The sequence below is a fragment of the Odocoileus virginianus genome, chromosome 7, assembly GCF_023699985.2.
Source record: "Odocoileus virginianus isolate 20LAN1187 ecotype Illinois chromosome 7, Ovbor_1.2, whole genome shotgun sequence".
Lineage (NCBI taxonomy): Eukaryota > Metazoa > Chordata > Mammalia > Artiodactyla > Cervidae > Odocoileus > Odocoileus virginianus.
The window spans coordinates 53,345,238-53,372,936 of NC_069680.1; the positions used below are offsets into that span (position 1 = coordinate 53,345,238).

General features: G+C 35.7%; 1 protein-coding gene across 4 annotated transcripts in view; it reads right to left on the reverse strand.

Moving 5' to 3' along the window:
- JMJD1C (jumonji domain containing 1C) overlaps window positions 1-27,699 on the reverse strand; it is a 308,159-nt gene that overhangs the window by 28,293 nt on the left and 252,167 nt on the right. For 3 of the 4 annotated variants that reach the window (XM_070470721.1, XM_070470720.1, XM_070470719.1), the window contains exons 4-12: window positions 19,607-19,712; window positions 17,227-17,351; window positions 15,773-15,916; window positions 15,493-15,679; window positions 13,685-15,366; window positions 10,493-10,665; window positions 8,038-10,235; window positions 2,773-2,974; window positions 274-488 (exon numbers count right to left, since the gene is read on the reverse strand). In XM_070470721.1, coding sequence (XP_070326822.1) covers window positions 274-488; window positions 2,773-2,974; window positions 8,038-10,235; window positions 10,493-10,665; window positions 13,685-15,366; window positions 15,493-15,679; window positions 15,773-15,916; window positions 17,227-17,351; window positions 19,607-19,613 — 4,933 coding nt within the window. In that variant the 5' untranslated portion in view covers window positions 19,614-19,712. Of the gene's footprint in view, window positions 1-273; window positions 489-2,772; window positions 2,975-8,037; window positions 10,236-10,492; window positions 10,666-13,684; window positions 15,367-15,492; window positions 15,680-15,772; window positions 15,917-17,226; window positions 17,352-19,606; window positions 19,713-27,699 lie in introns of those variants that run through there. The other variant, XM_070470722.1, reaches the window with a different exon arrangement.

Consider the following 27,699-nt stretch of genomic DNA (forward strand, 5'->3'; position numbering starts at 1 on the left):
TTCAAAGAGGCTTTATTGTGCTCAATTATTACCAAAATGTTATTGTAATTTCACAAACTGCTAATCATTCAATTCAACCTCAAGTGGAAAATACATTAACTGAATACATTTAGGTGTATTTACACATAAAAAAGTGTCATTATCAAAGTAAAAGTAAACAAGCATAGGCAAGGTAAGATTAAGGGCTTCTCCCATAGGTAAAACATACCCTGAAGAGACATTCTTAAAACGAATTGTGCATAGTTGCATGTTCTAAGTATTTAACTTTCTTACCATCCTTTTTCACCCAGGACAAAGCTGTTTTTTCAGATGTTACCAACTGACAGAACTTATCACCTATTATATCCAAGATGTATTTTGATGTTTCTATGTCTAGTTCATCATCTTCGTAATTTTCATGTGTCCATAAACTCATAGCTTCATCATCATACTGGTCAGGAGAAGAGAAACCATCTATTCTAACCACTCCGTTTTTACTAAATGACAATCTGAAACATTAAAACATAAAAGCATTATCTAACAAGAACCAGTCCAGGCTTAAAAAGTTATACAGTGAATTTATAGTTTTATATTATAAAACTATAAATTAATTTACAATTAAAAAACATGAAAATAGTGTGGCTCTTTACATACACAAACTTTATTAACAAAATTTAACCAACTTCTGACTCCCATAGTGCTATACAAATGGCAGTGAGTGGTATCAATTTCAGGTTGTTTCGAGAAATAAGATCTTCCCTATCACTTAAGTTAACTAGTTAACTCTAATCAAATGAAAACTATCCAAGTGGTTCATGATGACAAGACTTAAAATGCTGGCCAAAAGCTGCCTTGAGCAATGCAATTACTTTATACATCATCTAAAGCAGCAACCTCTACAGTTGAAAGTGCTCTAAATCACCTTAAGACTGAGACTTTTTTAAATGCTAAATTAAAAAGTACATTTTCTTCATTAATTAAAATGACACTTCATTAAAGTGATTTGGAGGGACAAGACTGAAACAGTGTGACAGGAAATCCACTGGTGTGCTTACTTCCTTCTCTGAGCTTCTGCCCTCCAATTTCTGTAACCCACTCAATTCAGGTTCCGTTTAGAGTAAACAGAAGGCAAAACTGCCATTTTCCTACAGGCTGATGGTTATTTTTCAGTTATTTTTGTTCTCACTCAACTCTCAAAGAGAGGATATCAGTAGTACATTACAAATCATTCTGTATTTTTCAAATGGACAATACCAGCAACATTCCTTTACCAGTTTTTCTTATCCTTTTATTACCTTTCCCTCTTTTTCTTAAAAAAGTAACTTCCTCCTTTCATTACAATTCATATTATTTCAGCTTGTGCTATGTTTCTCTTTCCTTAAAACCTTCCCAAAGGTTTTTTGGCCATTTATGAATTTTTGGCTGTGCCGGGTGCTCCATGCTGCAAGGACTCCTCTCTGGCTGTGCTAAGTGGGGGCTGCTCTCGATGTGTGGCGCGTGGGCTTCGCGCGGTGGTGGCTTCTCTCGTTGTGGAGCCCGGGCCCTGGGGCCCCTGGGCTCCACAGCACAGGTTCGAGAGCTTCGGTGAGCCAGCTCAGTTGCTCTGCAGCATGTGGGATCTTCCCAGATCGGGGATCACACCCGTGTCTCCTGCGCTGGCAGGGAGATTCTTTACCACTGAGCCACCAGGTTCAGTGGTGCCCTCTGTACCCTTCACAAAGGTTTTCTTATTTCTTCAAACCCACTCTCCTGACTTCTTTTCCATCTTCTCTGAACTTCCACGTGGACTACCTTCTAAAACAAATCTTTGAAGTTGTTTGTCCTTTCAGGACTGCTGTCTAGAAAAACCAAGAAGAAATATTCTCTTCACACCAACACGTATTTTTGGGATCTCCACTGGGCCACAGTACCTTTATTTGCCAGAGCAAAGTGCTTCTTAACTTCTTAGGAAGATGATGATGATGATTTGGAAAAATAATTGCAAATAACATCAGAGGAGCATTTCATACAAGCTTGGAACTATGCTAAGGACTTTGTGTACTTTATCTCATCCCACTTTCATGAAATCTCTGAGGCAGGTACCACTATCATTCTTATTATACAGATGAGACAGGCTTATCTATAATCCTACTACAGTTAATGAAGTCATATAGGAACTAAGGGATGGAGCTGGAACTGAAATCCAGGAATGATTGATTCTGGAATCTGGGACATCAACTAGTCTCTACTGGTGGCATTACCCAGCTTCATTAAACTCTTACAAATTTATAAAATTTTGGTATTAAAGTATTATTTAGTAATACTAGTATTACAGTAGAATATAAGTTAGAAACTATTAAGTTGTTTTTATATTTACTGCAACCCGTGAAATGCAACATGCTAACAAATCTTTCTAGTCATTTTATAATGCTTATAGTACACAGATTTATAGACTATCTGTTATTGTGGCTAATGCAAATATATATGTGACATTATTTTGTTTTATACAAATAAACTGCTGTTTCCTATCATTTAGGAAAAAAATACTAACATTTCCTCCTTAAGGAAGAATAAATCTCTCAGAAGAGGAAGGCCCTCTGAACACTAGCAGTAAGAATATGAGTTTAGTCTAACATTTAACTATTCTTAAATTGGCACACAAGACTAAATTTAGTATCTTTTTACAATGCTTTTATAATGCTTCAGAAACATAGACTCAAAGCCTCATTCCCATCTCCAGAAGACCCTCAGATGATAGTATAACTTCCAATATCTATTAACATATTTTCCCCTCATCATGAATTTTCAACTTACCTTCTGAAGTAGTAAAATCTACAGAATACTGGTGAGTGAGTTGGTTCTTCTCCCTTCTTACTCCGAATAAGTCTACATTCTCGGCACTTTTGCAAATTAGGCCCTATCTCACAGCAGGAGTCATCCTGTAAAAAGGACTCCCCAGTCTGCTTCAGCTTCTTGACTTTACGCCAATCTTTCAATACTGAACGAGGGATGCCAGCTGTAAAACCAGTAGGAAAGTATTAGCAAGACTGTAACATTTTACAAAGGTAAACACCTTAATACTCAATTTAAAAAATCACTTGGAATGAAGGCCAAAAAAAAAAAAAATGTCAATTATACAATTATGACCATATATTGAGATTGTAGAAAAGAGATTACAGTTCTAGGTACTCTTTACAACTAAAAAATCCATAGCAGCATTTTTATTATTCTATTAATCGAATGAACTCTTTAACATCAGTATGACTGAAATGCAGAGCTAAGTGAAATTTCCAGCTGATTGAAATCTTCCTAGGTTCAATATTTGTATCCATTTAGTAGCAAATATGAGAATCGTTAATTTTCAATGGTAGCCTAGAGCTAAAAATATAGTTCTACAGATAAATTTGGTGTATGTAGGAAGTCTCTTTCAAGATGCACATGAAGAACCTAACGACCAAAAGTTAATACTTCTTAGAAACTATAGGATAGTTTCAATATATTTATGTAGTTTTGAAATACTTAATCTGATTCTGCAAGGTAAGTGTGAACCAAGACAAATGTTGATTTTATCACAATATATTTGTGGGATGAGGGCTAAGATTCTTCTCCTAATATCTCTCCCTTATTATAATGCTCTCCATTTGTTATCAATATATTGATAGAAGCAGTATCTTTTAGAAAAACAAAAGGGTTTGAAGGATGTGAAAGAAAAAAACCAGGATTAAACTGGCTGTTTTTATTGATGATATAAAGAAAAGAAGGCATCAGAGAGGTCTAAAGAAAAACAAAACTCAAATGCACTATACTGTGTTAATATTTACAGAGAAAAAACTATTTACTGTACTCTGCATCATTGCTCGATCACATTTATTAACTTGAACTTAATGGTTGTTTTAACATTGGCTCAAGTAATCAGTCATCTATAGAGCAGCAAGAACTCATAACATCATATCTAAGTTAAATGCAGACTATTCAATTTTTAAAAATATATTCACTTAAAAGCTTTACATTCTGGGACAAGCAAATATTTGTTGACTCCTATAAGCATACTCATACTATCCATATTAATCTAGTTATATGCTAGACTTGAGATTTACAGTTTGTTACTTCTATCATGGTGAAAGAATAAATTGTATATCCTACCATAGTGTTTACTACGCATGCCCATTTTGTGGATCAGAGGCAGTTCAAGTGTTCTCCTGAGATAATATACTTTTTGCAGAAGCATAGAGCAGAACTGTTGTCCTGAGTGCTCACTGCCACCTGCTGATAGCATGCACAGTATAATTACAGCAAGATCACATACATCTTAACATAGGAAGTGCGGGGTTTAAACTCCAGGGTGGCCCATTTCAAACAGGCTCCAGTATCAAGCCCTTTTATGACTGCTCCTGGTTCTTTACCCTTACATGTTCTGTCACTAACAAAAGGCAACCCATTTGGCTTAATCCACTAGAGAAACACATATGTGGGCACACACATACCACTTATGGAATAAAAAATGTTTCCAGAAGGCTTGTGTAAAAGGCTTGTTATTTCTGTGTATAAGACAGATTTCTTTGATGAACTATATAAAAAAATTTAGAGCTTCTAGAAGTCAGAATGAACAATAGAATAGTATACTGCTGATACTTTTTATATGTTACACTACTTACAATCATTTATTTACTGCTGCTAAGTCACTTCAGTCATGTCCAACTCTGTGTGACCCCATAGACGGCAGCCCACCAGGCTCCCCCGTCCCTGGGATTCTCTGGGCAAGAATACTGGAGTGGGTTGCCATTTCCTTCTCCAATGCATGCATGCTAAGTCGCTTCAGTTGTGTCCGACTCTGTGCGACCCTATGGACAGCAGTCCACCAGGCTCCTCTGTCCATGGGATTCTCTAGGCAAGAATACTGGAGAGGGTTGCCATTTCCTTCTCCGCACTTATTTACTACTTTATTATATAAGAATAAACTAAGTGAAATCTTTCTACTTAAAACTGAAAAAGGACTATTAACCAATATACTTTTACATTCCAGACATATGGAACAGTTCGAAGTATGAATAACCATACTACTGTGAACAATTTTAAATATAGTATTATAAGAAAGAATGAGACATTCATTTCAAAGCAACTCTCAATTCTGTGACAGAAATGAAAACTTAAATCATTTTTTAAAGTAAATGAATAAATTATTAAGATATGAATGCCCAGGTCATATAGAGGCTGTTTTTGATATTATATCTTTTGCTTCTAGCCTAGGCCAAATGTGACTGTGCTGAAATCCGTTTCTCCATTTTCAATTCTATGTATATAATTTATTGGTGCCATCTAAAATCTAAAAGTTTGAGACTGAGACACTTGGTCAACAAAAAAATATCTAACTCAATGGATATTTATTCTTCCTTTATACCAGATTCAACCTTAGTTTTCTGATTTTCAGCAAATCCTTAAAGCAACTGCTCTAGCAACAGAAAACTAAAGGGGAAGAAAATAAGAAAAATACACACTAACCTTTAATCTGTGATACCTGCCATTATCCACAAAATATTTTTTTGAGGTATAGAAATGAACTTGGGTAACAGTTAAACCACTGTTTTTGTGTATCGCAGGACTTAACTTACATTTAAATTTGGTAGGTAATTTCAGTACACAAAATAAAATTATGTAAAAAATTAGCCAAGGAAAAGCAGACAACTTTTAATTATCAGTAACAAAAGGCAGCAAATACGAAGATACTTCAAAACAGCAGATAAAGCTAATTCTATTCTACCTGGCTTTAGAATGTACTAAAAAAAACACACTATGATATGTTTCTTTGTGTAATGATTATATATGTATAATAATCCATGCAATCATATTACACTCTCTATGTACAGACTTCACTCTTTTTTTCAGTTGACTATGATTGATGACCACCCCAATGAACACCAAAAGGACAAAGATTTAATCCATGAGGGAGATAACTGACTCAGGTTTAGAATTTATGAACTCCCAATTTAAAGAATTTTTCTAGAAAGCCCAGAACACAATCAAATCAACTCTTAATTAATATTATTAAGTCACTTAATATTATTTTGGACTTGGAAATAAATGGGACTTAAAGTAGTCTGTGTTATGCTAAATGTTATTTACTATGTAGGGGAGGTTAAGGGGGAAGTGCTGATTCCAGTCTGTCTTAAAACTTAGCTGGAAACATGTATAGTCACTGTTTCCAAATGAAAACAGGATATATACCTCATTAAAAGTTCATTTTATAAATTTAAGTTTATAACAATATTGTAAACATTAAAAGCTGGAAACTTCCCATCTCTGTTTTCTGGAAGTTTAACTACAGTATTTGAATACTCAACACCAAAAGAAATGTTTTGTGAAACAAAAGAGAAATCACACCTATTGGCCACACTAAGCCTCTTGAGTTCATTAGGGAAGTAAGCAGAACACAGGAGAGAGAAAAAGCAATAGGCTATACATTCCAATTCTCAAATAAATGGCACGTATCCTGTATCCTTTTTGTCAATCTCCCTCTCTTTCTTCTATTGGCATTTCAGTCGGTCAGCCTCTCTGTCTCTAGTTGATTTCCTTCGTTCTTTCACTTCTGACTGTCCTTCTCTATGATTCCATCCTCCTGCTTCTCTCTCCTTCACTTTGCCTCTGGTTTCCACACAGGCATGTGGGAAAGACCTCATTCAGCGAAAAGGCCCAAATAAGAGCCTTTTAAAGCATCCAAATGTTTTATGAAAGTACTTCTGAAATGTCCACATTGTCACAGATATTTCATATATTGCATGTGGATGAATACACAGATAGTGAAACTATGAACCTCTTTCTGCACTGTGCAACATACCTAAAAAAATAAGCAAGCTGAGAAAAACTACTTCTAGAGTTAAAAACATATAGACATTTTATAGTGGCAAGTATATTTATTCTCTCTCTTGTAGCCACAAACACATTTTGAAACTTTTACTAATTATGGAAATTCTTCTTGAATACAGAAATGAACACACAAAACCACAAAACCCCTGCTTTTCTTTAACTTTTACGCATTGTTATGGACTACCTGAATGAGTAACATTAGTAGTTAAATAGAAGGTAATTTTCATTAGGTTTTCAATTTTGTCTCTAGATGACAGAAGGGTGATATATGGGCCACAGCCACACTATTCTGTAGTTCTCTTCTAAAAGTGAGACTTTTTTTTAAATTAGTTGGAGGCTAATTATTTTACAATATTGTAGTGGTTTTGTCATTGACATGAATCAGCCATGGATTTAATGGAAGGTTCTGTGAAAAGGAATACTTTTTTCAACTATTATCTTGTTATAGGCAAATATCTAATACAGTCATATCTTAGAGATGGTGTGGGTTCAGTTTCAGGCCACCACCAAAAAGTACACAAATTTTCCTCTTTCCCAGTGCATATAAAAGTTACATTTACACTGTAATGCAGTCTAGAGTGTGCAACAGCATTATGTCTAAAAAACAATACACATACCTTAATTTAAAAATAGTTTACTGCTAAAAAATAAGGCTGACCGTCATCTCAGCCTTCAGTGATTTATAATCTTTTTACAATAGTAACTTCAAAGACCACTTTTTCAGATCACCAAAACAAGTATAATAACAATGGAAAAGTGTGAGTTACCAAAATATGACAGACATGAAGTGAACAAGTGTTGGAAAAATGGTGCCAACACTCTCCTGACACAGAGTTACCACAAACCTTCAAGTTGTTAAAAAAAAAAAAAGGCAGTATCTGCAAAGCACAGTAAAACAAGGTATGCGTGTATTAGAAATCCAGTTTTAGTGTATAGAAATAGTCAAAATTCTGAACAATTACTAAAGTACACAATGGGTTTTTGCCAACATGAGTGCTATGTAAAAATATATTTCCACAAGCCTCTTGAAAAAGAAATAGACCTTCTCTCATTTCCTTTTACCAGTAATTGTGAAATGTAGAAATGAAGTCTGTGAGCACATTACACTAAGGCAAATGAAAGAAATCGAAGATGCCTTTAAGCTCTCTAATTCTCAGAGAACACTGCAAGAACATGCAGCCTATTTTACTTGAGATAAAAAGTAATTAATTTACTTACCACTATTATTATTGCTTTGCAACTTCAATTTACTTTTTTCTTTGGCACTCCTGCTGAGAATCCCATTGGGTTTTAAATCTTCTTCCATTTCACCTTTTCTCTTTTGAAGATCATTTTGCTTTTTTTTGTAAGTTGGCTTAGGTTGCCTTTTAGTCCTTTGCTCTGATTTGCTTTCACTTTCGTCTGAATCTCCACTTTCCGAGCCAGATTCATAAGTTCGTTTGGCTTTTCTTCTATTTACTTTATCATCTTTTACATATTTATCAACTATGATCTTACCATCTACACTATTTTGTAGATCATTAGATGTAGAGGCTATTAAATTGACAGAACATGGCTTAATAATTTCTGATACAGAACTCCCTGAATTTTCCATTTTATTAGTATTTTTATCTTCTTCTGAATGTCTCGTAAGCCAGGCTTTTTTCAGTTTAGTATGGTAGTTTGGTTGACTTGTCTGGGACGCTTGCCCATTTCCTACAGAGTCTGCTTTGTTTATTGTACTACAGACTACAGTGCTATCTAAGAGATGGGAGGCTGAAGATGTCTGATTTTTCACAGCATTAGGCTCAGTCTCACTGACATTACTACTTTTATATTGAGCTGCAGCCAATGCTGCCTTGTGCTTCTTTAAATGAATAAAATCAGTTGTGCCTGAAAACCCAGAGTTGGGCTGCACAGCACTTCCTGTCTTACTACTGGCTGGTGTAACTGGAGCTGTGATGCTGACCGTGCATTCTTGTGTGTGAGCCACTGAATGACTGATGCTTTTTGAAGAGGTACATTCTAAGGACTTAGAGGCCAAAATGGTATTTGATAATGAGTAAATTACTTCTGACCCACCCCAGCTGGAAACACTGGGGGTAGTGGCGGCAGATGTGAACATATCCATTTTGGTATCACACACTGTATTTACAGCAGACATGACTGAACTGGGCACACTGCCCTGTGAGACAGCCTGAAAGTTTTTTTCGGATTTTATGTGAGCACTGTCTGAATTCACACTTGGCAAAATGATTCTTCCACTCTCTCCAGCTTCTGCTGGTTTGAGGCAATCTGTTTGATTTGCCCCAAGTGAAGATCTCTCACTAACTCGATCTTTGGAAGCTAACTGCATTGCTGGCACACCATCAAGTTTCGTACTAGAAGGTGGACGTACAATGACAGATGCCATAGCAGCCTGTGACTTTCCGCTGCTTTTCTCTACATGCCATTCAGCTTTCTCTTTGCTGAGGTTATTATTAGATTTCCACATTTCTGTCAAACTCTGTTCAGTAGAACTCTTAAAACTTGCCTGAGTATCTTTTGGCTCAGGAATCAGTGTTGGAGGCTTTTGTGATTCTTGAACTTTCCCACCAGCATTTACAGGCATCACTGGAGTTAACGTTGGAGGGGAAAGGCTACTATAGCTGCTTTCCTTTCTTTCCAGGCTATGATGGATCGGTGGGTGAAATACCGGTGCTCTATGTAAAGCAGGCATACTCCGGAGTGTATTTGTAGACGAAACTGTCAAATGAGTAGGACTCCTACAGTCATTTCTGAAAGTTGTTACTGAATGAGAAGCAATTTGGTGGGAAAGATGTTCTGGTACCTTGCCTACTAAACCTTCACTTTCTGGCTGATGTTTTATCAAAGGTGGAGGTTTTGAAAGAGATGATATAAATGAAGTCAGAGTTTGAGGATTAGCTGCTGTTGCAAGGGTATTACTCTGTTTTTCAGTGTAAATATTTGAAATCTCTTTGGATGGGTATGACCTTGGTGGTTCATTGACTACACTATTAGACAATGTAGTGAAATAGTTACTTTGAGGCAAACTCTGAGGCACTGAGTGCTTCATTTTATAAATATCTGATTCTATATCCTTGTCTTGTTTGATGACATGGCTCTTAGGGCTAGAAGATGACGATGCTACCCTGGAATAGTTATCTCTATCACACTCAAGACCCTTGATTTTAGTCGTAAAGGGAGCAACATCAATACTTTCTTGAAGAATTCGACGGTGTTCCTCCTTATATTTGTTTAATCTCTCTCCAGTTTCCTGGGGTGGTCTCTGTAATTGATTCAGTACAGGATCCACAAAATGCCTATGCAAGTGACCATCTTTTCCAGTCTGTGACCTATTTAGATCCAGGTCATTTTTGGCTGATGTGGATGCAACAGAACGCAGTGGTTCAATGAAAGCTTTCCTCTCCAGTTCTCTGTAAAGAAAATACATGAAGGTTTCTGTAAACACTTTTTCTTGTATGACACAAACATAGCTTCTATGCATTACTATTGTATCATAAGAGTGAAACATGACTTTGCAAGTGCTGTAATATTAAGAAAATTAGAAGGGATATAAAACCAGAATAATAATAATTATTCAGCCTAGTTTTAAGACATTTGTTAAAAACACCTATTTATAAACAATTAAGAAAAACTATAAAAGATATGTTTTAAGCATTGGCGAACTTACTCTTTATGGTGATCTACTAAACATTTTGTCACTGGTGGACTGGAATGTGCTGTGATTTTAAGAGGCCGATGAGGTTCTGCACTGGAAGGTCTGACAGGAATGTGACTAAGTAATCCAATACCATCTGCTGAGGTCACAGGGGTAGGTTGATGTAACCAAGGACTGGGAGAATTCTATTAAAAAAAAAAAGAAAGAAAATCCTTCAGTTACTAGAAAAAGCTAAACACAATATCAAAGTAGGACTTTATATTTATGAAGTATGTGACTTTCAGTAAATATATTTTATGAGAAATATTGAGACAACTACCATAGTTATATGGATTTTTCCATATGATGAAGAAAGTTAATCAGCATTAAAATAGTTTTGTCCAGGGGATTCCCTGGTGGTCCAGTGGTTATCTGTGCTTCCACTGCAGCAGGGATGAGTCTGATTCTTGGTTGGGGAACTAATATCTCACATGCCAGGAGGTGCCGACAAAAAAATTTATTTCCAGGAATTTGTTATTATTTACTGATTGCAGATCTTGAAGCTACTGCCTTTACCTTACAAATGACGTATGGAAAACCTACCTTTTATGATTTCCTAATGTTATAACACCAAAAGACCATACTGCTACTAGTAGAAAAAGAAAACATGTTGCTAAAATACATTTCACCAGATTTCATCAGGTTTATTTGCCAATTTTTGTTGTCAAAAGTAGTTTTCCCAATGTCATAATTCATTTAGATTGGGCAAAAAAATTACAGTTTCAAGGCCCATTTATACTCCATTTCACTTTAAGCATTAAACCTGGAGGTGTGGAGGTACAACAAAATTCATTTTTAATAGTAACATGCTGCCTTTCTCATAGTATCTGGTGACACTGATGTCTATGTTGAGACTTACAACTATCTAATCACATGCTTCAAGACTGTTTCTATACTATGACTCACTGAAACTCTTCCAGAGCATGTTTTGTTGAGTTATACTGTATTGAGTCTGATATTGGGAAAATATTATCATTCGGTTTTAACAAAGTGAAAAAATTTGACATCTCAAAATGAGAATGTGAAAACAATATATTACACCAAAGATATGCTGCTATAAAATTTCTTAAGACTAAAAATATACACCATAAACCTCACATAAGAAAAAAAAAAAGTAAATACACACACACACACACACACACACACACATTGCTGCTGCTGCTAAGTCGCGTCAATCGTGTCCGACTCTGTGTGACCCCATAGACGGCAGCCCACCAGTCTCTGCCGTTTCTGGGATTCTCCAGGCAAGAACACTGGATGGGTTGCCATCTCCTTCTCCAATGCATGAAAGTGAAAAGTGAAAGTGAAGTCGCTCAGTTGTGTCTGACTCTTTGCGACCCCATGGACTGCAGTCTACCAGACTCCTCCGTCCATGGGATTTCCCAGGCAAGAGTACTGGAGTGGGTTGCCATCGCCTTCTCTGATATATACATTAAGATCATTCAAATATATGTGTAAAAGGTTTCAATTTTACAAGATCCAGAAATCTGAAGTTATACAGATTACAAGAGTTACTGGTATATACCTATATATACATAAAAAAGAATACTGCACAGCTTAGAAAAGGAAATCCTATTACATGCTACAAGGATGAACTTTGACAACATTATGCTACATGAAATACTGTATGAGTTCACTATATGAAGTATATAAAACAGACAATCATAGAAACAGAAAGTAGAGGTGAGTATTAAGAACTAGGGGGAAAGGGAATTAATGTTTCATGGGCAGAATTTCAGTTTTGCAAGATGAAAAAGTTCCAGAGATCTGTTGTATAGCAATGGGAATATACTTAACACTACTAAACCGTACACTTTAAAATGGTTAAATAAATTTAATGTGTAGTTTTTATCACAATAAAAATAAATTTTAAAAAATGTGTTTTAGAAGATTCTAGAGGATACTTAAAGTGCATCCTGGTCCACATAAAGGATTAAGTTGTCTCTTGGAAGTTTAGCAGTGATCCCCAATCTCCCATTTTTTAGAATGGGGTTGGTAATGCCCTCAACAACCATTTCTTAACATGAAAATTAATTTGGTTACCAAAACCACACAGCCCATGAAGGAATAAAAACCCTCATCACCATCTTCAGGAATACTCTGTCAGGCAGAGAGAATATCAGCCCCATCTTCACTCCCAAATATCAGGAATCTCCAACATTAGTGGCCTTAAGAGAACAAGGGGCTTAGGCATAGCTTGTAGTATACATCAGTGTCATATCAGCTGGGAAATATAACAATTTTTCTTTTAAGAATTACTTGTTTATACATACCAAAAGTGTTATAATTTTATATTAATTTTATATCCCGAAGTTTCACTTCGAGGAATTTACTGAGCAAAAATAACTATGGGTATATACCATAATTAATTATGAAGACACTCATTTTTCATAATAGGAATTTTAGAAACAACTTAAGTTTACTTCAATTGGCTTTAAAAAAAAAACAAACACAGGATTTTCTGAGATTTCAGCTTTACAGTTCCAAAGTCACTAAGCATCAAAACTTCCATAACCATCACAAAAATAATTGTTTAAAGAATTCTAGCATGGGTTTCTCTGATGACTCAGTGGTAAAGAATTCACCCGCCAATGCAGGAGACAGGGGTTTGAGCCCTGGTCTAGGAAGATCCCACCCGCTAAGGAGCAGTTAAGTCCATGCGCCACAACTACTGGGCTTCCGGGTGGCTCAGCTGGTAAAGAATCAGCCTGCAATGTGGGAGACCTGGGTTCAGTCTCGAGGTTGGGAAGATCCCCTAGAAAAGTGAAAGGCTACTCACTCCAGAATTCCATGGACTGTATACTTGGACACAACTGAGTGACTTTTATTTTCACCACAACTATTGAGCCTGTGCTGTAGAGTCTGGGAGCCACAACTACTGAAGCCTGAGCACCCTTAAAGCCTGTGCTTCACAACAAGAGAAGCCGCTGGAATGAGAAGCCTGCACACCGCAACTTCAAAGTAGCCCCTGCTCTCCACAAAAGTCCATGAAGCAATGAAGACCCAGTACAGCCATAAATAAATAAGTAAAAGTATATATATATAAAATTCTAGACATTTTTGTAGTAAGAAATCTAAAAACAATTAATGGGATACTGAAAAAAGCACCTGTATATATGTTGATTAATAAATATGAGACATATGGTAAACCACAGCTTAACTTACCCTCCTTAACGAAGGTTCAGCATTAACCGCATTTTCTGGGTGAACCCACTTAGAATGCAGACCAAGTCCTGAGTATGCATGTGTTCCATTTGGATATTGCCAAATAATTGGATAAAGTCCAAGCTGATTATATGAAGCAGATGGATGGGCTTGTCCGAGAAGATGAGGTGACTGGTGCTGTAACAACTGTTGCTGCTGCTGGTGTGCTAATGCCAAGTGGCTCAAGCTGCTGGCATGAGCAGTCTCTAGTCGCGGGTGGCCACCAAGTAAGGAGGCAGGAGGCACTCCGGGTAACACAGTAGGAAGTAAGTGAGGGTGATGAACAGAATGGTGTGGACCACTAGTCAGAGGATGAGTGTTAATGGTAGGTAATGGAGTTTGACTGGATGATCCAGCCAGTAAGTGCGGTGCAGGAGTTAAGGCAGGATGATGGGTACCTGGATTTAAACATGTTCTATGGGATGAAGAATGAAGAGGAAAAGGATGCTGGCTTAAGAAAGGTGAAATGTGGTTAGCTCCTGTATCTGACCCAATAAGTGCAGGATCTCTGTAAACTGTAAAATGTTCATTTTTATCAATGATTAGAGGGCTTTTTGTAGTTTCTAATGTACTGCCTCTAGTAGGAACCGGGTGAAAACTGCATCTTGATAACTCATGCTCTATCTTATTTGCGGGTCTTCTTTCACCAGCAGTTTGGCTGTTTGCATAAGTGGCTTTAGACTTTACGGATTCAGGGGAATGGTTGACTTTAGGCTTAACAACTTCAGGTGAGGGATTGGATTTTGTCTTGTGAGCATCTACTGAAGTATTAAGTTTAGATTTTATAGTTTCTGGGGGTGGACTTCGCTTATGCAGCTTATCTTCCGTGACAGAAACGGCACTTAGAGAAGGTAAGTAAGAGACATACTGATTTTTCTCTTTTTCCATACTCAAGTTTTCATTTCCTGAAGAAGCATTCCTTACATTTGATTGGGTTAAATCTACTTTAACTACATCACTGACCCAGTTCTGGTCAGAATCTTGGTTTCCTGTTTCCAAGTATTTTGTATTTGCCACTGAATGTTTTGAATCACTAACATTAGGATCCATTTTCTGAAGTGTTTGAAGGCCAAAGGTACTACTTGAGGTTTCCTGAGCCACCTTTTCTGTGTTAGTGTCATTTGTAATATCAATAACACATTTTGGAGTGGGCGGTCTGGATACAAACTTCTCCTTTGGTAATAATTCCACTGTGTGTGTCTTCTCTGTATTACGTTCCTGAAGAAGTAAATCACTAGAATTATGATCAGAAAGTGTGGCCTGTTCTGATGAATGGATAATCATTTTTTCTTGACGCTGAAAGTCAACAGACTTCTGTTTCTCTGTTTCTTCATGTTTTTTATCTTCCTGTATTTGATCCCAGGGATGCTGGCTATCTATTAGTGTCTCTTCTCCTGCCTTCTCATTATTCTGAGATTTTCCTTCTTCTCCGTTTATCTTTGAAGTGTTTTTATTTTTCAACTCATTCTCTGGCTTCTGCTCTGAGGAATTATTTATTATTCTCTTATTTGAATTTTCTGAGTCACTACTCTCAGAAAAGTCTGAAACATTATCGGTTCGCAGTCTTTTCATATTTAGTTTCTTTTCATCTTCCTCAGCTTTCCTTCTTTTGTTCATCACCTGTTTTTTACCTTTAGGATTTTCTAGGAGATTAAAAAAAAAAAAAAAAAAAGAACAGTTTTACCTTTCATATTAATATTAAATAAGCTTATTTTAAATGAGTTTTTGTTTTATTTTTTCCCATGCCCTTAAAAGTTGGTGGGTCCTACCTCCTCGTGCTATATAATCATATTTTTCCTCCTTCATCTTCTCTTCATCTGGTATACTGCTATCTGAGCCCTTCCTCTTATTTGGACGAATATTTCTTTGTTGCTGGTGTGAATTCTGTTTTGGTACAGCAGTTTGGGAGTTCATTGCTGGTCTGGGACTATTTGCTTGGGCACGTGTAAAATGACCCTAAAAATAATTGATAATGACTATTTACTACCTGATCCTAAGTGATTTAAGGGAAAATATTTTACAATTATCCATCACTAACAACATACATACGTGAACAGTGTTGCTATTTTGACTGGCACGAGACCTTCGCCGTGATGTAATGCCAATATTTTCACCTTTTAACAAAGAGTGAACAACATCATCTAGAAAGGTCATTTGAACCATAGAAGGATCGACATTCTGTGGTTCTAGTACCTAATCCATGACACAAAACAAGAACAAAATTAAATCCAATCAGCTAGCCAATATAATGATAGGTATAATTTCTTTACTGAGTAAAGATGTTTAGAAATCAGTTTGAGATACCTAATTTGTAAGACACTGTCAGACTACAATAAATCACCTTTAATCATTAAAGATAAAATTATCTCCCAAATGTTATGAAGGTAACTGCTTCATGTTCTAACCAAAACTTAAAAAGCAAACACATCTATTGCAGGTATACCTAGAAAAATAAGGATTAGAGTTATTCAAGAATATATTGCCAAGTCATAATATGTATTTCAAAAATAAAAAGTAATTTTCAGAAAACAGCTGTAAAATAAAACAGGAAGGTAAAGCATGATGGGAATTCCCTGGCACGTCAATGGTTAGGACTCCCTGCTTTTAATGCCAGCCTGGGTTCAACCCCTGGTCGGAGAACTAGATCCTGCAAGCTGCGCAGAGTGGCCAAAAGAGAAAATAGAGCATGGGAAGCAGAAAAGGACAAAAACTGTATAAATGAAGAGTAATCTTGAAAAGTCAGGTTAAAGAAAGAACTATTTTAAAAACTGAAGGCAATTTTGTGCTTCAGTGAGGTCAAAGTATGTTAGCTTTTAAGGAAATAAATTATACAATTTATTTAGCATTTTGATGAAAATTTTAACCAAAGCATCTGCATTGTTTATAGAGGGAGTTCTTATTTATTCAGATACCCTCCACAACCCATTCAAGCAGGAAGATGCAAATATCTATTTTCTGGGGCGTAAATATAGTACAGCTTTAAAAGATTTGAAATTAAGAATTTAATTTCAGACTGTTGCTTAAAACTCCCTATGAAATTCATATCCTTAACATTCTCCATATTCACTATAAAACTTAGAGGAGTAAAACAACTCTGAAATTGAATGTAAAAAGAACTTTAGAGTACATTTAAGTTTTCATTTGTGAAAAGAAACCATTTGGGAAATATCTTTTATTACTGGAGAGACAGAAAAGCTAAGACTTTAAGAAAGTTTTACCTGACTTAAGGATAAACCAAAAAAAAGACTAAACAATTAAGAGAGTCTGATGCCTCCATTTCAGGGACTGATTTTCTCAGTGCTGAAATAAGTTTGGCATTACTATCTTATTGTAACTTCAAGTGAACTCTATGTAACATCATATAAATGTGAACTTTTTAGGATTATATGACTGCAAAAAACCTAGAGATGGAAAATAGTATCAATTTGTTGATCCACCGGGCGTGCGGGGGAATGGAGTATGTGAATTGCAAACAGTTTCTTTTCCAAAACTGGACTATTTACCTGATCATTCATAACGATCATGGTGCGAGTGAAGAGATCATGATGAGTAATTATGCCAGTAAACCACTGGGTGGCAGAGTCTTGTCTATATACTCTCACTCTGTATCCATTCAAGGAATAAGGACCTTAAAAAAAAAAAAACAAAAAACCACACACACATCATACACGACTTCATGGATGAAATGAAAAGGTAATGTGGAACTTGATATATGAGCCTTTTAGTTGCTAAAACTTTTACCATAAGCAATTACAAATTTTGATTCCTGCAACAGTTTGGAAAACCTGCCAAAGTCTTAAAACATGCAGAAACTGTTAACTGAATTTATAAATATGACAGTAAAATGCCATAATGGATTAAATTCATGTTGTAAGACAACAATATCTGTATGCATATATAGGTATCTTTCAGAAAATATGCAATGATTACATAATAAAAGATATATGCATATATCTGTATATATTTAAATATGTCAACAGAATGGAGATAAAAATGTCTTCAATTCACAGGTACTAAAATGATATCAAATATTTGAAAGTTTAAAAAGAATTGTGAAGGATGGAAACTAGTACATTTTATTAATGATAGCATTATACATTAACAATTTACAAAATGCTTTCACAATTTACAAATGCTAGTTTAATCTTCTCCAACTCTGAGGTCTTTTCCTGTTTATAAACATTAAGAAAGTGAGGTTGATAGGTTAAATAAATTTTTAAGTGAAAGAGCTAGGACTGAATTTATTTTTCTAATTCCTAGGTTGATGCCTTTTCTTCCAGAGTTAAGACATTTAGCACATCAATGAATGGTTTAATGTTTTCCAGTTTTTAAAAAACTATGCCAGCAACAGTCTAAATATTTCAAATTAACAGATCTGTAGAAAGTATTCCATATTACTTGTAAATTAAACATATTCATACCTATAATCAGTTATACAAACTATAGCCTTAGAATTTCTAACCATGGAAGAAATAGACTCCAAATTAGTTTTCCTGAATGGAATACTGAAAAAGCTTACAGAAAAACTCCAAATACGCCAATTTTCAACTCCCATCAGGACACTACCTTAACGGTCTTGTTCTACCACCAAATGCAATCTGGGGTCAGCCTCAAATAATTCTGTTTAGGATGGAATGAACTACTGCCTGAATCATTTCATCTCTAAGAATATGACAAGGAAAAAGGGTTACTTAAAAAAATAGTAGACTAGTGTCTTCAATAAAGTGCAAAAAAGAAAGGAAGGGAAAAAAAAAAGAGGTCATATCAACCAATTTGTGGACATTTTTTGGGTCCCCGATTAAAAATAAATAAAAAATGAAAATCAAGTCTGTGAAAAATCAATGAAGACATTTATGAGGCAAATGAAAACTTGAACCTGAGTAATCATTATTCGAGGAACTATTAATTTTCAGCATAATAACAGTATGGTGTCTGTTTCAAAACAGAAGACAGCAATGTCTTAAAATTGATGGTAATAAATAACAGTATAGATGGGGCAGAATCTATCAAGATTTCATTTTACAGTCATTGGGGCTGAGAGAGAATATTTCAGTGAACTTTTATGTGCCTATTTCTATATATGTTTCACATCCTCCGTATTAAAAGTTTAAAAAATATTTAGCCTAACAAGAATGTAGTAAGTAGATGATTTGCTACTAAAAAAAAACATTCAAAGAAAGGAAGCCACAACTTTTGAGATTATCTCTATTAGTGCTTAAACTAAATGGCATGGAAGCTGAGGCTGAGATAAACATGGGAATTTAACAAGATTACCTTTTAAAAACATTCAACCAAATATTGATACTGCATGTCGTATTGGTCCAGTTTCAGTTTAATTTCACAAAAAGTTTATGTTTTTAATACATGGTTTTACTGACAGGAAAAGAAATCATTTAGAATCATAAAATCTCAACTGAAGACAAGCTTATATCTTACTAAAAAAAGGAAACAAAACTAGGACTAGTATTGTGGTCATTGCTGAGGAAGGCAAACTGAAATAAGCCACTTTTATCAGATACTAACAGCATTCTTCAAAGGAAATCAACTGCGGCTTTGGGCAACCCTCCACAGAAAACAATGCTTCCTTCTCCAGGAAGGACACACCTAAAGCATTCTGTAATATGGAAATCTTCCTATCAACAAAACACCTGTGTGGTCGTAATTTTATTCCAGGCATTTAGCTCAAATTAGTAAACTAGTGAAGTTATCAAGTTCCTATTGAAATTATTCTGATTTTGCTATTACTTTCTGTGGCCTGTATATAATTGAAAATATTAGACTGGGTCTTCTATTTATACTGTATATAACTAAACAACCAAAAGCAAACGAGAAATTGCCCAGTTCAAAAAACAAAAATATTAACGCATAATTCAAAACAGTTACCTTGCATAAAAATCTCCTGAATCTTTTGTTCCTTTACCCAGACTTTCACTTCTTCCTGAAGTTGCGGGTTGTCCCTGAGAACTGGGTTTAGGCTGTCTATGTCGTCCTAGAATTACAGATTAAGAGAAAGGTCCATGGTTACGCTGTCCTAACATTAATGTTACCAACCTTCCCTCCTATATATGTTCTAAGGACTGAAGATAATTCGTTTATCTAAATGTATGCAAAAATGCAAATTCGTAAGTTATAGTTCATTAGCAATAACATAACAACAGAGCCTAAGAAATAAATCCATGGTAAGATTTGATCTTTGACAAGAATGTAGTAAGGAAAAATCTGAAATCTACTAATGTGTTCTCTAACTGCAAGCCTTATATAAGTCACCTTTTTAAGGGTTTCACTGTTAGAAGCAATATACAAACCAAATAGCTTCAGGTCATGTAAGGTTGGTAGCAAACAAATCAAGTTGAATATTTGGGGAGCAATACATACATACATAAATGAGCTGTCCTCTCCCCACTATACCTAAAACATTAGTTTTAAACAAGTCATTATTTGACAATACAAGCCACTGTCCTGATTTAAACACCATCAAAGTCAGTTCTACTCAAACTCATCTGACCAGTAACTTCACTGATAAAAGTTTTATTTTTTCAAGCCAGTGTCAAAGCATCCAGGCAATTTAAATTACGTTATTGATGATATTATCCTCATAACAGGGTGGATCTAGACACAGAAAGAACCGGTTCTCTCTCCTTGGAGATGTGAATCACACAGTCACATGGTTTCCCACAATCTGTTGGTCCCCCGATGGACTCTTTGACATTCTGTCCTCTCTCAAAGCACCTCTGCTGCTCCTGCATTTGAGACCAGCGGCAGGAGCCCTAGAGTGGAGCTGGGAAGAACAACAAAGCAGCACTGTCAATCTGGCGGCCCTTTTAAAAGTGGACTAGCAGATCACGGAAACCAGCGAGCAGAAAGGAGCTACAAGGAGAAAATTTTATCTGGTGAATAAAAATAATTTGGCAATTTGCAAAAGCCAAAAAAGGGCTGAAGAGTACAAAGAATCCCTAATCAAGTAGGTCATACTTCATTCTTTAAAGTTTATCCAAATAAGGCACTTTTCTTCTTACTTCATCACTGCTTTAAGGACCACTCTGCATTTCTGGAATAATATGGTGGTAAACACTGATATTTTGTTTATACCTAGTGAACACCAATAAACAAAACTATAAGACTTTTAAACTTATCACCTTGCTCTCCTTGGAAAATATACAAAAATGTTGCTTCACAGCAGAAGCAAATACTGGAGTGGAAAGATGTTACACAAAAAAGTAGGTAAAATTTGTTACGGGGGCGATTGCGGAAGCCCAACCCATGACCTGTCTTCCTTTCTGTAAAGAAACTTTCTAACACTCCCTTTTCTCCATTCCACTTTAATAATACACTGCACATGGAGTGAATCTCATTACTTGAGTAACAGAAAATACCATGGGGAGTTTAGACTCTAACCCTCTTGATGCATCCGAGGTGACAGTGAAGTCCATGACAGACAAAACACAGGAAAACTTTGTTTCCCAAGGAAAACAATTACCATTTCCAGACAGTTCCGACAGATACCAAGTTATTTCTCACTTTATCTTCCATACACAGATCCAAACTTAACTCCTTGGAGTCAAACACAAGCCTAATCATTTTCCTACATGATGGTCCTTCAAACGTTTGAGTTATTGGTTTTATGTTTCCACAGCTTGAGTCTGCTCTAGTTTCAATGCCTATCTTTATCATAATTGTTCTTCTTACTCTTATTCTGGACATTTAACTAGCATGAAGACAATGAGCACATAGAAAATTCACACAATTACATGGGTATCACAGCTGACTAATATGAAATCTACTTTTAGTGTACTGCTGCCAAGCCTTTATATTTTGGGGAGGGGAATAGTATAAACTGCTATTAAAGCAGCACTGCCAATACTTTGTAGACAAGTACAGGCAGGATTTATAAAATCAGTTTCCTATACAGAAATTTTTATAATTAAAACTACTGACATGTAAGTTTTGCTCAATATTTATTTATGTTTTATTTATTCAACAGGTTAGGCTTCCCTGGTGGCTCAGCTGTAAAGAATCCACCTGACAATGCAGAAAACTCAGGTTGGATCCCCTGGAAAAGGAAATGGCAACTCACTGCAGTATTCTTGCCTGGCAAATCCCTTGTACAGAGGAGCCTGGTGGGCTACAGTCCATGGGGTTGCAAAAGCATCGCACACAACTTAGTGACTAAACCTTCCCCCCCCCCCCCAATTCAACAGACTGAAAAAAAGAGCTATGTTTCCAAAATCATTAGACAGCAGTTATCATCTCAATAATGACCCATTCATTTCTAGGGAAAACAAAGTGTACTATTAAAAGTGTCAGTCTACTTACTCAAATAAGCTTATATAAGTTCAAATTCCTATGTATCAATTTGCTCATCGTTTTAAGTGGGGTTACTAATATCTCTTTTCATATTAACGAGTATGTTTTTATAATAGTTGTAAAAATTTTCAGAAAATAGTCTTAACACATTCAATTCTAATTTAACCAGGTACTGACATGCCATTTACATATTTATGAGTTAATTAGGAAATTAAAACCCATGAAAATTATCCCAATACAGCACCTGACTATGACAGTCATATTGTTGCTGAAATCTTGCTCTACATACAGTGCTTTGTAAGTTAGAGGCATTTTTATTGTTCTTAAAATTCTTATAGCCTGGTTTCAGTTTTGATCCTCAGATGCACATGATTACCTTTCTTTTAGCCTTCTGTCTTGTCACCAACCATTCCCACTTGATGGGAATGTATCTGGGGAAAAGGCCACAAGATCTTTCTGACTCCATTCAGTGCCTAAGGACACCCTGCTTCCTTTACTTGCATCCCACAGACTATTTCCCTTCTATTCACTGCAGCAACTCTCTCCGGAGTTGATGAGATTATGTTTATCTCCCTATGTACCCTACCTATCCTGAATGGTCTGTCATTGTCTTTGCCTTTAAAATCCTTTCCCTTCCTCTCTTTAAATAATAATGGGGCTAAATTATACCCAAAGCTCACCACCTGATGTGAAGAACTGACTCACTGGAAAACACCCTGTGCTGGGAAAGATTGAAGGCAGGAGGAGAAGGGGACAACAGAGGATGAGACGGTTGGATGGCATCACCAACTCGATAGGAGTCTGAGCAAGTTCCAGGAGCTGGTGATGGACAGGGAAGCCTGGCGTGCTGCAGTCCATGGGGCAAAGAGTTGGACACGACTGAGCGACTGAACGGAACTGAATGCAAGCTCCTTCACAGCAGGGACAGTGTTTCCTGTATGTTCTCTATTGTGCTTAGTACACTGTAAATGCTCAATAAATAATGACGATGGAGGCAGTCAGTCTTGATGCTAAGAGTGAGAAACTGAAATCCTCCCCCACCCCAAAAAGAGATATTTCTGTAGAACTGTAGTCATCATTACCATTTTAAAGAGGCTCACAAAAGAATAAAGATCAAATCTTGTTAAGAGTTTTAGTAGGTTGCCAAATGAAGTTTCTCCCCCCATTTATTGACCTAATGTTGTGAAAGTGTAAAAAGAAAAAATGAGATACAAGGCTATAATGCAGACTCACAGAGAAGGGCAACATAATCATAAATTACTAATAAATATTCACTATCTTTGACAGAATGCAACTAACAAATTCAGCTGTGCCTTGAGCTTTTCATTAACTGCAATTACCCCCCCAACAATTTCATATTATATAACTAAAATAATATGTATTCATTAATCTCCTCTCCTCAGACAGTGAAGGAACAGCACTCTCTGTGAATCTTCTCCATAAACTCCATCCAATGTATTAATTACACAAGTTACAACCTCCAGCAAATGACTAATGGGAAAAAATAAAATCAGTGCAGCAAGATCTGCTGTACTAGAAATTTATATAGGAAACATGGGAAAGTTCTAAACAATGCCTTAAGTGAAGTTCTGGACTATATTTATTGCTCAGTTGTGTACTGTTACTTACCTCCTTTTGAAAAGACAGAGGTTAGCTTTAATTGAGTATTAGTGACATCTTATCATAATTAATAAAAAAGAAAAATAACTAACAAGACTGTGCATTTACTATGGCAGATACTATGGATGCTTTCCAAACCTATGAATTTTTGTAAAGCTGAGATTATTATACCCCTTTACATGTTATACAGAGAGGTCCATGGTTATAGTCAGGATGTGATGGAGAGAGCTAGCACTTGAATGTAGTTCTGTGACTCTAAACCCCAGCCTCTTCACTTATTCTGTTTTCTCATGAACTAGTGTAACGAAAAGGCATAAATAATAGACTATTTACTGTCACTGCCATTCAAAATCTGACATATTTCTTTCATTTTATGGAAGAGGTGAAAGATAATATCTTAAGTCAGATGGGTTAAAAGCAAAGAATTCAATATTAGGTGGAAGCTATCTTTCTATACAACCTTATATTGGCCATGTGAATTTCTGCATATAGAAACAGTCTAACTCATCAAACAGAAAAGACTTAGGATGTTAAATTCATGCCATCTTATAACAAAAAAGGATAAAAGAAAGAGAAGACAATCACTTTGGCAATGTGACATAATCATGATCTACAAATTCTCAAATGCTGTATTTTTGGGTAAACATTACCCTCAATTACTATGATATGATCGAAACACAGATGTATTCCTCATGAATACAGAGGAATATGATGAAATTAAAAAGCACCATTCCTCAAAATATAAAAGCTAAAATCAGGCTGGCATCTGTACTCTGACAGTAAGATTACTGCACTAAACTAATTTTTGTGCAATTCTCTACTTCATCCCAGTTCAAAGGGAAACAATAAAAATTTTACTAATGTGAAAACTAAGATCATAGCACTAAAATATTCATATATGCCTGACTAGGTTTAAAAAACAGCAATAACATGACAGTGCTTAAAGTATATAGAACACATTTTCTAGGATAATAAAGAAATAGTCTGTCATACCATAACAGTGCTCCTTACTATTTCAACAAATATTTTCTTTATGTTACACACCCTCTAGATTTAAATACTGACCAAAGAGCCAGCAGAGGCATGAAATACGTAACAGTATACCAGTTGTTAGTTCCTATCAATATGACTGAGTTGACTGGCTTACCAATTTTAAGAGATTTGCTCTAAAGTCTTAACTGATGACTTTCACTTTAGGATACAAGAAATATAGGGACAAATTCTCAGAAAAGTATAGTCTCCCAAGACTGAACCCGGAAGAAACAGAAAATATAAACACACCAATCACAAGCACTGAAATTGAAACTGTGATTAAAAATCTCCCAACAAACAAAAGTCCTCCCAAGAAACAAAAGTCCAGGACCTGATAGCTTCACTAGCAAAATTTTTATCAAACATTTAGAGAAGAGTTAACACCTATCCTTCTGAAACTGTTCCAAAAAATTGCAGAGGAAGAAAAACTTCCTCATTTTATGAGGTTCCCATTGCCCTGATACCAAAACCAGAGAAAGATACCACACAAAAAAGAAAACTACAGGCCAATATCACATGATAGATGCAAAAATCCTCAACAAAATACTGGCAAATTATATCCAACAATACATTAAAAAGTTCATACACCATGGATCTACTGGGATTCATCCCAGGGATGCAAGGATTTTTCAATATCTGCAAATCAATCACTGTGATACACCATATCTACAAACTGAAGAATAAGAAATATAAAACTGGACCAACTTATCTCCCTTTGGACAATTTTCGATGGAGAATGACCTAAGGCCTGCTTTCAAACTTATACTGAGTGTTCCTTAGTAACAGAATTTTTTTTTCCTCCTGCAATAAAGTCCTTGACCTTTGTGATGACATCTTAAATCCAATTATATTACATAAATTCCCCTATAAAAATCATACTTGACTGTATTTTATAAGAGTAATCATAAAAGAAACTGTATCTTGAATGTCAGATTGGGTGATTGAACATGCTTTGCAACATCACTTTGCCACAGTCATAATTTAAATTCATGCTTCAGCAAAACTACAAATGCTTGTCCTTAGATTCCTGAGGTTGCTAGCCAACAGTGAGTAACATGAATGATAGGTTCATATAGGTCAAGAGTGACATCAACTGCTATTATTGCCAGTTCCTGTATAACTTATAAAAGAACCCAATTTGTTAATAAGGCTCTACTGAAATTGGAAACCTATTAAGTCTGAGAGTTACTACAGAGGTCTTCAAAAAGCACAACTGTCTAACCATCTGCAATTTAATTAAATGCAGCTACCACTGAGGGCTTCCATATATTTTCCTGATCTAAACAAAGAGTTGGCGAACTTTTCCCCAAAGGGCCAAGAATAAATACATTACGCTTTGCAGATTACACCAACCCCGTCTCAACGACTCAACTCTGCTACTATAGGGCCCAAAGCAGCCAAACAATACCATAAACAATATATAATTGAATGGGCATGGCTGCATTTCAACAAGGTTTATTTACTGGCATTATATGAAATTAGAATTTCACAGATTGATCAGTGTCGTGACATTCTTTTGAGTATTTCTTCCAACTATTTAAAAATGTGAAAGGCCTTATAAAAAAAAGGAAGGAGGTTTGATTTGACCTGCGATCACTTTGCCTACCCATGATTTAAAAGAACACATAAACCAAAATTAAAAACTTCTCATCAAGGCAATGCAGTTCAATGGCAAATAGACTGCAAACTGTTTCCATAAATGTCTGCATATTCATATGCATAGAAAAACAAATACCAAAATCTTTTCATTATTAAAGAAAGAATATTTTAAGATAAGTCATTTTTTTAATGTTTTCACAAGTAGAACAATTTCCTGGGTACATTCCTGCACCATGTTTAGCTCTCTGAAAATAATAATGTACTTGATTTCAGTGTAGAAATGTTATCCATTTTGAAAGATAAGATTCAATTCTTTGGGTCAATGAGAATTATATACAGAGGTCAGTACTATGCACTTCTCTGGACTCCAGAGTAGGGTAAAAATAGGAACATGTATTGAAAAAGAAAAAATTTTCCAAAATTTACCCTATGGTTCACATATCTTAAGACTTAAAAATGAGTGTTTTCTCCATAAGATATCTCATTTATACTGTCTCCTAAGGAAAACAGATATTCATTCAAAACAAACAAACAAACAATCAAAAAACAGGGGAGAGGAAGATCCAAACAGGGAGACAAAGAAATCTTAATTTCTTTGCTTCTCTACTTCCTCCAAGGGCTGACCATGTGACAACTCTCTGAAAAGAAAGCGATTAGGGTTTAAGAGGAACAAAACATATCACCACACCCTGTCACAAAATTGTCTCAAAATACTACTGGGAGAAACAACCAACATATTTCAAATACTTTACCTGATATTTTCTATTACATAGGGTGAGTGCTATGTTGTTTCTAAAATGCCTGACTCTGCAACCCCATGGACGCTACATACACGGTCTTTGGAGTTCTCTAAGCCACAATACTGGAGTGGGTAGCCTCTCCCTCTGCAGGGGATCTTCCCAACCCAGGAAATAAATCCAGGTCTCACACATTGCAGGTGGATTCTTTACCAGCTGAACCACAAGGGAAGCCCAAAATCTTTCTAACATAATTCTAAGTCTTGTATTGCCAATTTTGGTGACTTCTTCACAACATATTATATGATAAAATCTAAAAATTTCCAGATTCTTAATCACTGTTAAAAAGTTTAAGTTTCAGGCAAAATTTAAATTGTTATAGTTTATTTAGGATCTATCTGATTCCCTGCATATAAATCACACATCAATATTTTTAGAGTCAGGAGTACTGGACACATTACTTATACACACTATACAAAACCTCTGGAAGAAAAAAAAAGTTCTCTCACCATCATTCAAGAATTACCAAATTTAAATGTATTCCAGTTTTTCTGCCAAACAGATTGGAAAATGTAAAAACTTTGACACCATTCATGGGAGAGAAAACAACGTTTTCTGAAAAGCAGTTGGACTACACATCCTACCTAAAATAATCAATGTTCCTGCAATTCATTTCAGCTCACA